This window comes from Pithys albifrons, chromosome 10, assembly GCF_047495875.1.
Source record: "Pithys albifrons albifrons isolate INPA30051 chromosome 10, PitAlb_v1, whole genome shotgun sequence".
Classification (NCBI taxonomy): Eukaryota; Metazoa; Chordata; class Aves; order Passeriformes; family Thamnophilidae; genus Pithys; species Pithys albifrons.
In genome coordinates, this window is record NC_092467.1 from 17,011,089 (window position 1) to 17,023,472 (window position 12,384).

General features: G+C 39.4%; 1 protein-coding gene across 1 annotated transcript in view; it reads left to right on the top strand.

Annotated features, from left to right (window-relative positions):
* The window catches only part of TGFBR3 (transforming growth factor beta receptor 3), a 109,269-nt gene that overhangs the window by 55,836 nt on the left and 41,049 nt on the right, over positions 1-12,384 (top strand). Inside the window, exon 4 of the mRNA XM_071564987.1 lies at positions 5,267-5,404. Coding sequence (XP_071421088.1) covers positions 5,267-5,404 — 138 coding nt within the window. The remainder of the gene's footprint in view (positions 1-5,266; positions 5,405-12,384) is intronic.

Sequence of the window (12,384 nt, forward strand, 5' to 3'; positions counted from 1 at the left end):
TTAATTCTTGACTGAGTTCTTTTATGGCCAATGTATCAACATGATATTTTTTCAAGTGAATTTCAGTGGAAATTCTAAACCTCCTGTACTGATTAATAGACATGAGTGAACTGTAAATTATGTTTCTTCATATTAATTTCTTACTGTTGCAATACCAGAATAAATTATGTCCTATAAATATTATATTAACAAAGAGAGTGAGAATTCATAGGACAAGGATATAGGTATGAATTTTCAAACTTCTGCTCTAAATTTTGCCTGTTTTGAATGAGTTAATCTTAATGAGCAGAGTAATGAGTTAATATGCCATAAATCCATCTTTAGTGCATCAGTTTTAAGTCAGAAAATGTGCTTATGTGATCTGAGGGTTAATTTTTTTTTTATTTCTTTTTTAGAGAACAGCTGCCTAAGCCTAGGCAGTGTAATTCAATACAACACAGCATATTTTGTCCTGGCTTATTAGCACAAGTTCATAATGGCTGTTTTCAAAAATGTGCTATGAATTTATTCGAAGGTCTTCATGATGGAATAGTTAATTCAACTTTACAGGTCCTTGGCAGTTAACTTTCATCTTTTTAGAACAAAACACGGAGTCTGTGATTTGATGCCTTGAAGTCAGCAAAACAAAATGGTACTTTAACAGCAGCATTTACTTTGATCAGTTTTCAGCATTTGCGTCCTGCCTTTCACATAGTACAAATTGCTTTACCAGAGTAACGGGGCAGGAGCCCATAGACTGTTTTTGCAGTTGGTTTCTGTGGTGATACTCAGCCCTCCGAGAAACTGTGATCTCTGAGGAAGGAAAGCTCTTAACCTCGCAGCTGCTGGAGACCTCAGAGGAACTCTGTAGCCAGGACTGACCAGCGTGGATATGCACAGATACACTGGCTGAGCAGCACCAGCACAGCTTTCATAGGCACGGTGCCTCTGCATGTGGGAACTTTAAGACTTTTTTTTACAGTTTTTTTAACATGTATGGAAAAATGTATTCTAGCAAAAATAACAGAAGTTCTCTGTGGTTTTTGTCCCAGTCATGCTTACATGCTTCTTAAAAATTCATTTGTGTGTTTTAAGATTTTTCAAAATAGCTTTAATCTATACTTTTCACCTGTGTCCAAAGTGGTGTATTCCTCACAAGCTGGTCATGTATTATTTGGAGGATTGTGTGCCAGAGGGGGCCACAAAGGGTAGACATGAGTCTGGAAGTGGAGCTTCCTCTGACAAACAGCTGCTGAAGTTGAGCCTTACTGAGAGGACCATTGCTGACACACATGTCCAGAAGGTCTGACCTACCTATTGATTGCACAATGGAAATGCTGGCTGTACAACAGCTCAGTGATCAAAAGAGCCCTTCATTGGGAGTGAGGGATGTGTTGGACCACATTGACTTACTTTCCTGTACTGTTGTGCTGCTGTCTGCTTGGTTCATGTGCTGTCTCTTAATATGTTTTTAAAATTACATGGGTAGAGCAATAGCAGCTGCTTTTTAAATGGACTGGGTGACCTAAAAAAGTTCACTTAATGATTCTAGTTTAATTTTATTTTGTTATTGTTTGACCAAACTTGTCACAGAACTGCCTGAGATGCAGAAGACATTGACAGTGATGTTGGGGCAATCATAAATATAAGGGGGGAAATAGTTATGCTCTGAGGAATCTTAATTTTGTACAGCTTCTCAGTAGGAACAGTCACATTCAGACTGGGCTACCCAGCTGTTCCTCAGCAGTGCTAGTTCTGAATCAGAAAGGAATTATGAAAAATACTATGACCAAGAAGGTTCTGAGCAGTTTTTGGGGAGCTCTGTGGAGTTTTTTTTCAGTCTGGAAAGCCAAGTTGGTGCTGAGGACTCTGTTACACAAGCAAGTATAAGGGGAATATATATGCCAAGGAATATAGTGATGAAGGCTGCTGCAGAAGTATGCTCATGTTAACTACATTCTTTCTTAAGTTTAGGGCTAAGAATATCAATTCCCTGTAAGGTGTTTTGTTGCTGTCTCACTCATGAGCAAACTGAGGAATGCAGTAATACAGAATTACCTTTACTCTGAAAATTTTCACAGAAGCACTTAATTTACCTATGAGAAATTAATTGATGTTGTGCTGAAATCATGTAGCATTTGCTGAAATCATGTAGCATTTCTTGAGTATCTGCACTTTTCGGGCAAAAATGTTAGAAAATTACCTTATGTGATCTGACTAATCGTACAGTTTCAGTCAACAGCATGGATAGATACATCACCACTTCTGAATACAGCTCAAACTTTGTTGATCATTTCCATTCATGTATGGAAATAATCATGTGTGTGTTGTATACATACCTAATTTCCAAAGCCTGAAGGAATAGCAACTACAAAGTCTGATAGCAGATCCAGTTACAGAAGAGTCTCTGTTTTTCTCACTAAGGTAGCGATTGCACTGAATACTTGCTCATGTGACCAAACCAACAGTAAGAAATCTTCATGAAGTCAAAAACATCTGTCTTGTCTGATAATGTGGGCTTTGAATAAACTTGTCTGAGATCAGTTGAAACAGAGATACTTCTCCATTTCCTTACTATCCAAAGGATTTGACCTAACTGTTTCTGGGATTAAGTTTTCAGATTGTGTTATATTTACTGCATCATTCCTGCTTTTAATAAATACCATAGGTTTTAAATAGCAAAAAATTTTCTTTAAGTTTCTAACAGGAGCTGTTTCTTTGCATTGACTTGAGAATCTAACAAAAACAGAAACAGGGTGCAAGGCCAAGTTGAGTGCTCCTGTTGGCCAGTGGAAGAGGATTGTTACTGTTTTTGTATTCTAGGTTATTTAAGCTCATAAACTATATTATAACTAATTTCATCAATATTGACATTAGTCTTTGCTTCATTAGGATCAAAAGAAACCAGTTATCATTGGACATGAAAGTGTATTGAATGCACTGTGTGCCATTTGAAGCTGAAAAAAGTATCAGAATAAAATTTGAACTCTTATTAGACAGATCAGGAATGCAAAAAATATAACAGGTCTACTTCGGTAAACTGAGATTACAGTATTTTTATTGCTTTGTAAGAAAACAACCCCAGAACAAGGTAATTATATTTAATAGTTTAAACAGCTTATTAGTAATTAGAAGTGATTACAACTGAAACCCCCTCAAGAATTAATGAAAGCTTTTTAATAGTTGTGAATTTAATAGTGGTCCTAAACACTTTTTCTTTTCTACTTTCACCTCTCCATTCTAGACAGAACAATGAAGTGGCAGCCTTGTAAATGCATAATTTCACTTTCTCTCCTATTTCCAGCTAACAGAATTACTTTGGCTCTATAGCTGATACTGTAAAGCAGTTTCTGTAGCTGAGAACGCACCTGTTTGGCATTTCAAGTCTTTGTCTTCCCACTGCAACTGAGAGCACTGATGCCCTCCAGCTTCCTAAAATGACATATTTCATTCTTCAGAGACAGAAAATAGAGAGAAATGTGATTCATGGTAATCTGTGGTACTTAGTGTTTTCATTTTGAAATGCATAAATACCACTGGGTCTTCTGCTGGAGAGGGCAGGTGGTGGCACAGGTGGTGGCTGAGGGCAGGAGGTGGCAGTGCCTTCCAGCAGGCAGCACTGTCACTGTCCAGCTGCTGGTGGGGAGAGGTGCTAGTTCTTTGGAGCAGCTTGGTTTTAATACAAATACAGATTTATTCAGTTCCCTAACAAGTTTTAATCAGGCCTAACAAAGGGGAGGACAGAGATGTCCTTGGTGCCCCCAGAGGATGTGCTTGTGGGATTTGATGTTTGTGTGACTGTGGGGACTAGAGATGTGATCAGTCATTCTGCATATGTAAACAACTGCTTTCTGGTTGGTGTGGGAGCACAGCCAGCTGTTTGCCAGCTTTTTTGCAAGTTCATGAGTAGTGGACACCTCCAGGTGTTTGTCAGACCTGAGACTAGGGCTGGGTGTTCACAGGGATGGTGAGCATTTCAAGGGAGAATAAAGAAAACAGATAAATAAACACCATAATTTTTTCTTTGGGAGATATTTTCAACAGTAATGGGTGCCTAATTTTCAATTTGGTGTCTAGCTTTCATCAAGTTAGTCAGATGAATCTCCCTTTACTTTAATGGTAAAGTGATGGCTACTTGCCATTAAGAATCATGCAATAAGCTATACATGGTGGCTCCTTCATCTCAGATCTCCTTTCAAATTCTTTAGCAGGATATGTAAATAATTCTGAATTACCTGTACGCTTGTTTTTTTGAGCCACCACTCACATTGGTTGTTGCATTTGTGTTTGCTCGCTGCCTACCACTTTAGAGAAAGCTGTGGTTGTCTGTCAGCCTGCTTGTCACCCATCACTGTGGGACATCAGCTTCTCTGCTCAGTCTGTGGTAGATCATCTCCACATTGCACACTAAAAGTTTCTTCCTGTAATGTGGGATAAGCTATCAACCTAAATGCTGACTGCTTAAGCAGCTTATTAGATGTGGTAAAAACACTATGGTATCAGTTGCAAGTTGTTGTATGCTGAAAACTGACAGGCTGTTCTGTCATGCATTTGGTGAGGGGTTTGTCCAACATCAGACCCTTTCCAGAAGGACAGCACTGGGATTCAAGGAGCTGGGCAGAAGGGGCTTCCAGCAACCACAAACTCATTGCTTCGAAGCCACCCGTAAGGAGTTGCTTTACTTTTGTGATGTCCACTTTCCTGGGATCATATACCCTATATATCCTTTTAGTCCCTGAAGTCAGGCCTTTTCTGTCCATACTGTATGTTAAAATTTCTTTTGGAATTCCTTCCATAAACTGGTGTAGTGCTTGCTTGTGTTTCTGGATTTGTTCCTCCTGTTTTTTATATGTTTAGTTTTATTTGTTTTTCAGGCTAGATTTATGCCCCTAATAGAATCAGCAGATGAGGTTATGTAATCTAAGCCAGCTTTGTAGGCTACCATTTAGAAACCAGAAATCAGAGTTTGCTTTGCAATTCTTTTTGTCTCCTTGTTCTCCAGCTCTCAGCTTAGTGGTTTGACCTTTTGCAGGAGCTATTTTTTATCAGCATTTGCCAACATTTTCTTAAACATTTTAGCAGTGCTTTGCAAGCATAGAGCACAAATGTTAACTATTTCATATATTATATTTTCTCTTCTCCCTTGACTGATTTTTGTGGAAGTAGATTAGTCTGTAATCTTGAGTCAAAAGGTCTGAATGCTAGAAGTCATAATATATATAAAAATTACTCTTGATTCATTGTTTCAAATTCCAGGAAGTATTCACATATTTGTGTTTCTCTGTAGGTCACGTTGCATTTGAATCCAATTTCATCAGTGCATATTCACCAGAAACCTCTGGTGTTTCTTCTCAACTCTCCCTTGCCTTTGGTTTGGAAGCTAAAAACAGAAAGACTGGCACCTGGAATCCGAAGAGTTTTCTTTGTAAGTATATACAGCCCTCTGGCCTGCTCTCTATCATAGCTAGTTGTTGCAAAAGACATGGAGTTAATGGCATTTATTTGGAAATTTTTCAAACTTACATTAAAAAAACAAGTTAACAGTAGGTCAGGTTTCATTGTAGGGCTCTGGGGAACAGTTAGGTGGTAGGGCAAAACAGTTTGGAAAAAGTAGCCAGTTACTTGTTATGTGAATTCAAGTAATAGAAAGCAAAACTGCTTTTTCAGAATCTTCACATCCTGTAGTTATTAATACTAACAGCCATTTCAGTTCAAAAGCTGTGAGGTTGTAACAGCTTTCCAATCCTGACTGGAAGTCTGTTAGTACTGTAAAGCAAAAAGCATTGAAGTAATGAGAAATATTAAGGGTGAACCCTAGTTGTGTGGTCTGTGATCAAAATCAAAATTGTATGTATTGAGCTCAATATGTCCAGTTACAGCTTATGTCTCTGCTGAAGCTTGGCCTATGGAAATGACCAAGCTAAGCCCAGGATGAAGTCATTTTTATTTCTCAGAAAGAGCGGAGCACTGCTTATAATGTCAGATCCAAATATTACCTAGTGTTTGTAAATCATGTCCTTACAGTTTGCCAGGACATTCAAATTTGCTGTTTGTAGTGAAATAGACAAGTTGTTTGGATTAAATTTTTATTGTGTGACATCATGTCTAATCATGAGTCGTCTTTATGAAAGTTGCAGCTTTTACTATATCCAATTCTAATTGCAGAACTAAACTTGATTATTTTTAGCTGTATCCTTATAGGGCTTAATTTTTCTCCTCCAGCACAACTGACCATGGCAGGCAAGACTGTTTCTGCAGTACTCAGTGGGAACTTAATGGTGTTACTGTGCATCAGCAGGACAGGAAGATGGGCAGTGCTGCAGCGCTTACTGGGAAGGGACACTGCTCTCTCAGTTGACCTGATGTAGTGGTGATGCTGTTAAGTGCACCAAGAATTCTATTGCTTGTTGGATACCACAGGCTTTCTGGGATTGTTTTCCTTTTTCCTGTCTTGAAGGTACAAGAGTACCTTGTTACTTTGAACTTTGAAGTACTCCATCCTGTTTCCAGTAGTGTGTGTTACTGACTGGTGCAAAGAACACGGGCTTGTTTGCATTCTAAGGTATTCACAATCTTACTGTTTTGGAGATTCTTCACTGCTACCTTCTCGTTGACTGTTCCTGTTATATGTCCTTAATGCAACCAGTACAGTTCAGGTCTGGCAGTCCCGTGGTGTAATGGTGAGCACTCCAGACTCTGGATCACAAGGTCGTGAGTTCCAGTCTCAGTGGGGACCGTGCCCTGGCAGTTCAATGCCTCCCTGCCATCCCATCCCGTCACATCTCGGATGCTCAGCAGGGTCAGCCCTGGTTAGTACCAGGTGCTGTGACAGTCCCGAGGACTTCACTGTCACTGTCCAAGCTTGCTCGGCCGTGGCAAATGGACCTTAGGACTTAAATGGTGGGGCCAGTTCTGTGCATGCTGTGCCTCACCTAAAAAATCCACTGTGCAGGCTGGAAGGGCACATCCCCGCATGGGGAGAGCCCTGCCCAAATCTTTGTTCAAGAAGTTTGGCCATACATACACATACATACATACACAGTTCAGGTCTGCTCAGAAAATGGTTGAGGAACAACATCCCTGAACAACAGTGCAATAAGAGTCCTCATTCCTCTCCTGGCCAAAAGAAACAGCATCTTTCATCAGTTATTAAAGTCTTGGACCTACTTTCAGTTTGTTTTTAATCTCCTACAATTACTACAGCATCACTCCCATTTCATATCAACTAGCTTGTGTTAAGCTAGTTTGTCTTCCTCCTCACCCAGGATTTCCCCTCTCCCCTCACATTCCTCTGGGAGTGGAAAGGTGCTCTGCTAGAGCCATCCACTTCTACTGAGTGGATTGCACAGGTGTTCAGGCTGTGATAGTTCTGACCTTGCTTAGTTTGGCTCAGCAGGGCTTCAGCAGCCTGCGTTAAGGCATAGGAACAATAGGAATGTGCCTAAGACTTTGACTGTGTAAACTGTACCATTAGACAAGTGTTGGCTTCAGAAAACTGTCTCAAGCTCATCTAGTTAGAAAAACAGGCTTGAAAATGTGAGCAGCAGCATTTTGATTCATGCCAAACAAGAAGTTGCCTGACCTCAAGAACTGCCACAGTAAACTTGGCCACATAGGAGTCAAGGGGTTTTGCATAGAACTGTTTGCCTGTTTGCAACTCCTGGGACTGCCAGTGTTCTGGAAGAGCTTTTCCCTTTGCTGTTTCAAAGGTTCTTGTTTCAGGTGAGTAGTGGGACACAGGGACAGTCTGCTTCTCTTCTAGTAGCAGAGAGGCTCCTTACCTCTGTGCCAGAGCCTTCAGTAAGTTCCACAGAATTGAGCCTGGAGTGTGAATAGCAGCTCCAGGGGCTGCAGAGTGCAGAGTACACTTCCTTGGCTCTTGTTTAAAAATACTTGGCTCTCTCTTGTTCATTCTCCTCAATGTATAGCCAAGCCAGAAAATGGGAGTATTTTGAATTGCAAACTGTGTCAAATTTGAAAAACCTTTTCTAATGCCCGTGAATTCAGTGCTCAAAACAGAAATCTGTGGCACACATACCACAGGAGTGTCATAACTATTGTGTCTGTCTCTATGGAAGCTTTGGGCAGGATACTCATTGACTTTCCAGCTCTTCCTTCAGACTCTTCAAACAATACATTCATTCACAATTTTATTAATATACTATGTAAAGTATGAATTAAATTAATTTCATTGACTGAGCCCTAGTTAGAAAAGCACATACTGTAAAGAAGTTTAAATGATGACTTCTGGCACTTGGTTCTGAAGACCAGTGCTGCTAGAGCCAGGTCAGAGTTTGTAGTGGAAGGATCGATCATGTAACAATTAGTGAAGTCATAGCTCACTATTTCTTTTCAATACTAGCTATTTTTAATGCTTCCATGGCAGGGGTGCTAAAGGAATTTGTCCTTTACTAGTCTGTTGCCTGTGTTGTCATTTTGCTTCTTGGGGTGCTTTCCTCATCTATAAATCAGAAAGAACACTAGTGAAGAGTCTTAAGAAAAAAATTTGGTCATCTTGATAAAAACCTGACAAAAATTCCTCTGTGTGTGTGAGGGAGAAAAGAATATGTAGTGACTACCTAGTTGGCTGTTAACAATACATTTGGCATGGACAGGGTTATTTTGAGATTCTGCATGAGTTGTTTGTATATTGATGGGTGAAGTAGGTGATGCTGGGAAATTAATTTTAGTAAAATAAATCTTGAGTTTATTCTCATTGTGTTAAAAATAAATATACCCCAGTATCATGGCTTTTCAATCCAAAAATGCCTGCAGTGGGTTAGTGCATGAACTCTGCCTGACTGAAGTAATTGAAAACTTAAGTACTTGAAAATTGTCACTTCAATTATGGTGCAAGTAGTCACATGAGTGTCATTGTATGTTTTTACATGTCACAGAAATACAACAGTTTGGGAACGGGCTTTTTCTGTTTAGGTCTTCATGGGCTTATCAGTGAAGAGAAGTGCATGGGTGGGAAGCTCCATTCAGTTCAGCAAGGAGAATACTTAACATCTGTGCTAAATCTTTTTCCTCAGCAGAAAATAAATGCCAAAATTATATTGTAAGGGGAGTAGGAGAGGAAGTTGAAGGACATCTTCACTGGTGACTTAGACTGGTTAGATGACGACAGATCACAATTTTATGTAAGTTAGGCAACACCTGTAGGAAATACTTTTGCCTGTGATCTTGTTGCAGGTCAGTCTTGCAGGAAAACAGTACCAGACCTCTCCCACCACCCCCCTTCTAAGTTTTCATATAGCAAAATAATTTCCTTCCTTCCCATCAAGTCATCATTTCTCTCCTTCCCTAAAGCTGGTTTATTGCGAACGTATCTTGGCAGAAAACCAGAAGTTTTATGAAACTGCAGAGAAGGAAGGTTTTATAGGTGCTACTCAGCAAGTAATTTTTTTTGATTTGGTAGCTTTCTCAATTGCTTTTATAGCCTAGGAATGTCTTTACTCAGCAAGTGAAAGTAGTGAGAATTAAATCAATGAAAGAAAGGACCCAATCCTTTGTGATTTCCTGGCAGAAATCACTGTTAGAATAGATCCAAAAATCCCTTAAATAGCTACATATGTGATTTTATATAATATATGATTTAAGAAGTAATGTTTCAGCTCTTTCTCTGAGTTAGTTATTCAGGCAGTTGAATGAGTAAGAGTTATGGATGAGAAAGCACTTATGCAAGCAAATTAGCTTCCTCACAAGAACTTCTTTAATAGGACTGAATGTGTGTGTTAAGTTAGTAGAACAGAGAAAACAAGAGCACTAATGATAAATACAAAACCAGATCATGTGCTCTTGGCTTGAGATTTGAAAGGCTAAAACCTTAAAAGAAGGCTAAATGATAGAATGAAGAATGTAATTATTAGTAATTTCTGTATTTCTAAGAATCAAAAAAACCATGTTCTTATTACTTCAGCCAATAGCTGGTTTATTCCTTTCACTTCATGAAAATTATGGTTCACATATTTTGGGTCACTGCCACCAAACCACAGGCTGTTCTATGGCTTGCACTAGATTTGGATGACTGACAAAACTCACTGAAAAACAAGTGCTATTTGTTTTCCTGTGCCTAGTATTTAACGGGAAATCAGGAGGCTAAATTTCCAATCACTGGTTAAACAGACCCAGATGTGAACAGAGTGCTCTGCTAGGAGAGGAGTGAGGAAGTATAGGAAATACATGAAGAGTGATAAATTTGGTGTAAATAGTGACCTTTCACTGTTCAAAGTAAAAGCAGTAGATGTTCAGTGTTATGTAACAGTGTGAAGAGGTATTTAAAAGGACACTTACATTTCTGTAGAATCCTGGGATTTTTTTTATAAGTCTTCATAGTTCTTCTATTCAGGAGCTAGAAATAATCCTGTAGTTGCCCTTTTCCACTTGGAAGAGTTCATATTCTTTTTTCCTCTCCCCACACTGTTTCCTTGCCTTTTGAAAAAATGTGAAAATTAACATTGTGTGTCTAATTAAAAGCAGTGTTTGGTAAATGTAACTCTTACTGTGCTTTTTGCAATAGTAAATTTCCCTGTAGACTTTGTCTCCTGGCCTAATTCAACACCTGCAAAATACTACTTTTCTACAGTCTGATGACTGGGTTTGCTCCAAGGAATATTAGGGGAAACTCAGGCTACATGTGGTGGTGGATCCTAAGTTCTTAAAAAAGTAGGAAGAATTTTGTTGGCAGGAGGGGTGGCTGAAAATGATAGGTTGCTAAATACAGGCTTGAAAGCAATGCATTGCCTGTATTAAGTCAAAGGAGTTTGAGTGCCATAACCCTAGTAAGGCATCTTTAAATATCTAGAGGTTTGGGGGTTTTTTTCATTCAAAGCTTGCTTCAGGAAGATGGTATTTCTGGCTTAGGAAGCAAGATACAGTACATGAAATGAATATGCAGTGCATGGTAAAAATTTTCTTTGTGTCATGTCCCACAATAGGGGAGTTTCATGATGTGTAGCTGTCCTCTGCTTTCACTGTAATCCTTTTGGTTTGGGCAGAAATATTTAAAAAATGCCAATTTGTCAATAAATTTCAGAGAAAACAAGGCAGGTTCATGTGTGTCTTACTTTCTCCTTTCATGGAACTTTTGAAGTCCTGCACGTTTTCAGAGCCTGGTTTGCTGAGTGCTTCCTGGGTCCCATGTCATCTAAGACATTTTTCAAAACTCAGGTTTTATTGCTTGGTGTTTCAGGTTTGAGAGTGGGTTGTCTTCAAGGGTCACCACTCCAAACAAAACTTGGGGTTAGAAGTATAGATAGGCCAGATCTGGATGCTGCTGCAATTGTGTTTCCTGCTGGTCTTCCTCATTGCTGCTGCTGCTGACTGATCCTAAGCATTCCTCCTTCTCCTGGTCCCTCTGGGAGCACAGACCCATTGCTCTGAGAACTGAGATGGCTGGTAATCAGGAAGACTTGGGCTTTAAGTTAATCCGGGCTGCAAGAGTAAGGAAAGAAAGAATATTCTGGAATGTATGTATGTTGAGGTCCCAAACCCATCTTGCAGCAGGCTGGAGGGCCCGGAATGGGCATCTGGGATAGTCTTTGGTATGGTCATGGCTCCTTCCCTGCTTTCCTTGCTTCTGTAGACAGGGGATTAGCCAGTGGAAGTTTACAGGAACAGGCAGTGGATTTTGACAGATCACTGGCGTGACATGGAGAGAGTAAATCACAACTCGGGTTGTGTTACTGAGTCATTGATTCCAGTGGAAACTGTAGCTGCAGTTGCATAGATAGGCTTTAATTCTCCCCTTCACTTCTTCCACTAAATTGACTTAACTTGAAACACAATCCCTGGAAAAGGTTCTGCTACCTTATATTGCTCATATCAAATGAGTGTTATGTTGAGTCTGTTAAGATATTGTTAGATTAATGTGAGATAAGTGTACAATTACCTGTGTGCAAGTAATAACCCCCTGCTGAGCCCTAAACTTTGGAAACACATTTCCCCTTTACATGGGTTGTTTGTTTTTATGTTTCTTTATCATTCTAGTAACTGTTCCTTTGGGGTTTTGAAAGTTGTACTTGATTTGACACAATTTCAGCTTTGATAGAAAATCCCAGGATCTTACTTCTAGATGCATAAAGATGTGCAAGAGTATGATCTCACATGGTTCTGCTTTTAACCTGAGAAAATCTGAGCAGCCTTAATTATATAAGGATCTGAGGTAGGTGACAAACTGGTCATCTCCTAGGAAGTAGAACTGAAATCTAAATGTAATTAAGGTAATGCTTCTTTTATGTGTTTGTTTTCAAAAATGCAAGAACTGGAAGTGCAGTTTTGTAATGACTGTTTGTGGTCTTGAAAACACTAAACTGAAAACAAAAAATTTTACCACTGCCTGAAAGCATCACAGCACTGTGGCTGGTAAGGACTGTGCAGAGCTGATAGAGGAATCATACATGC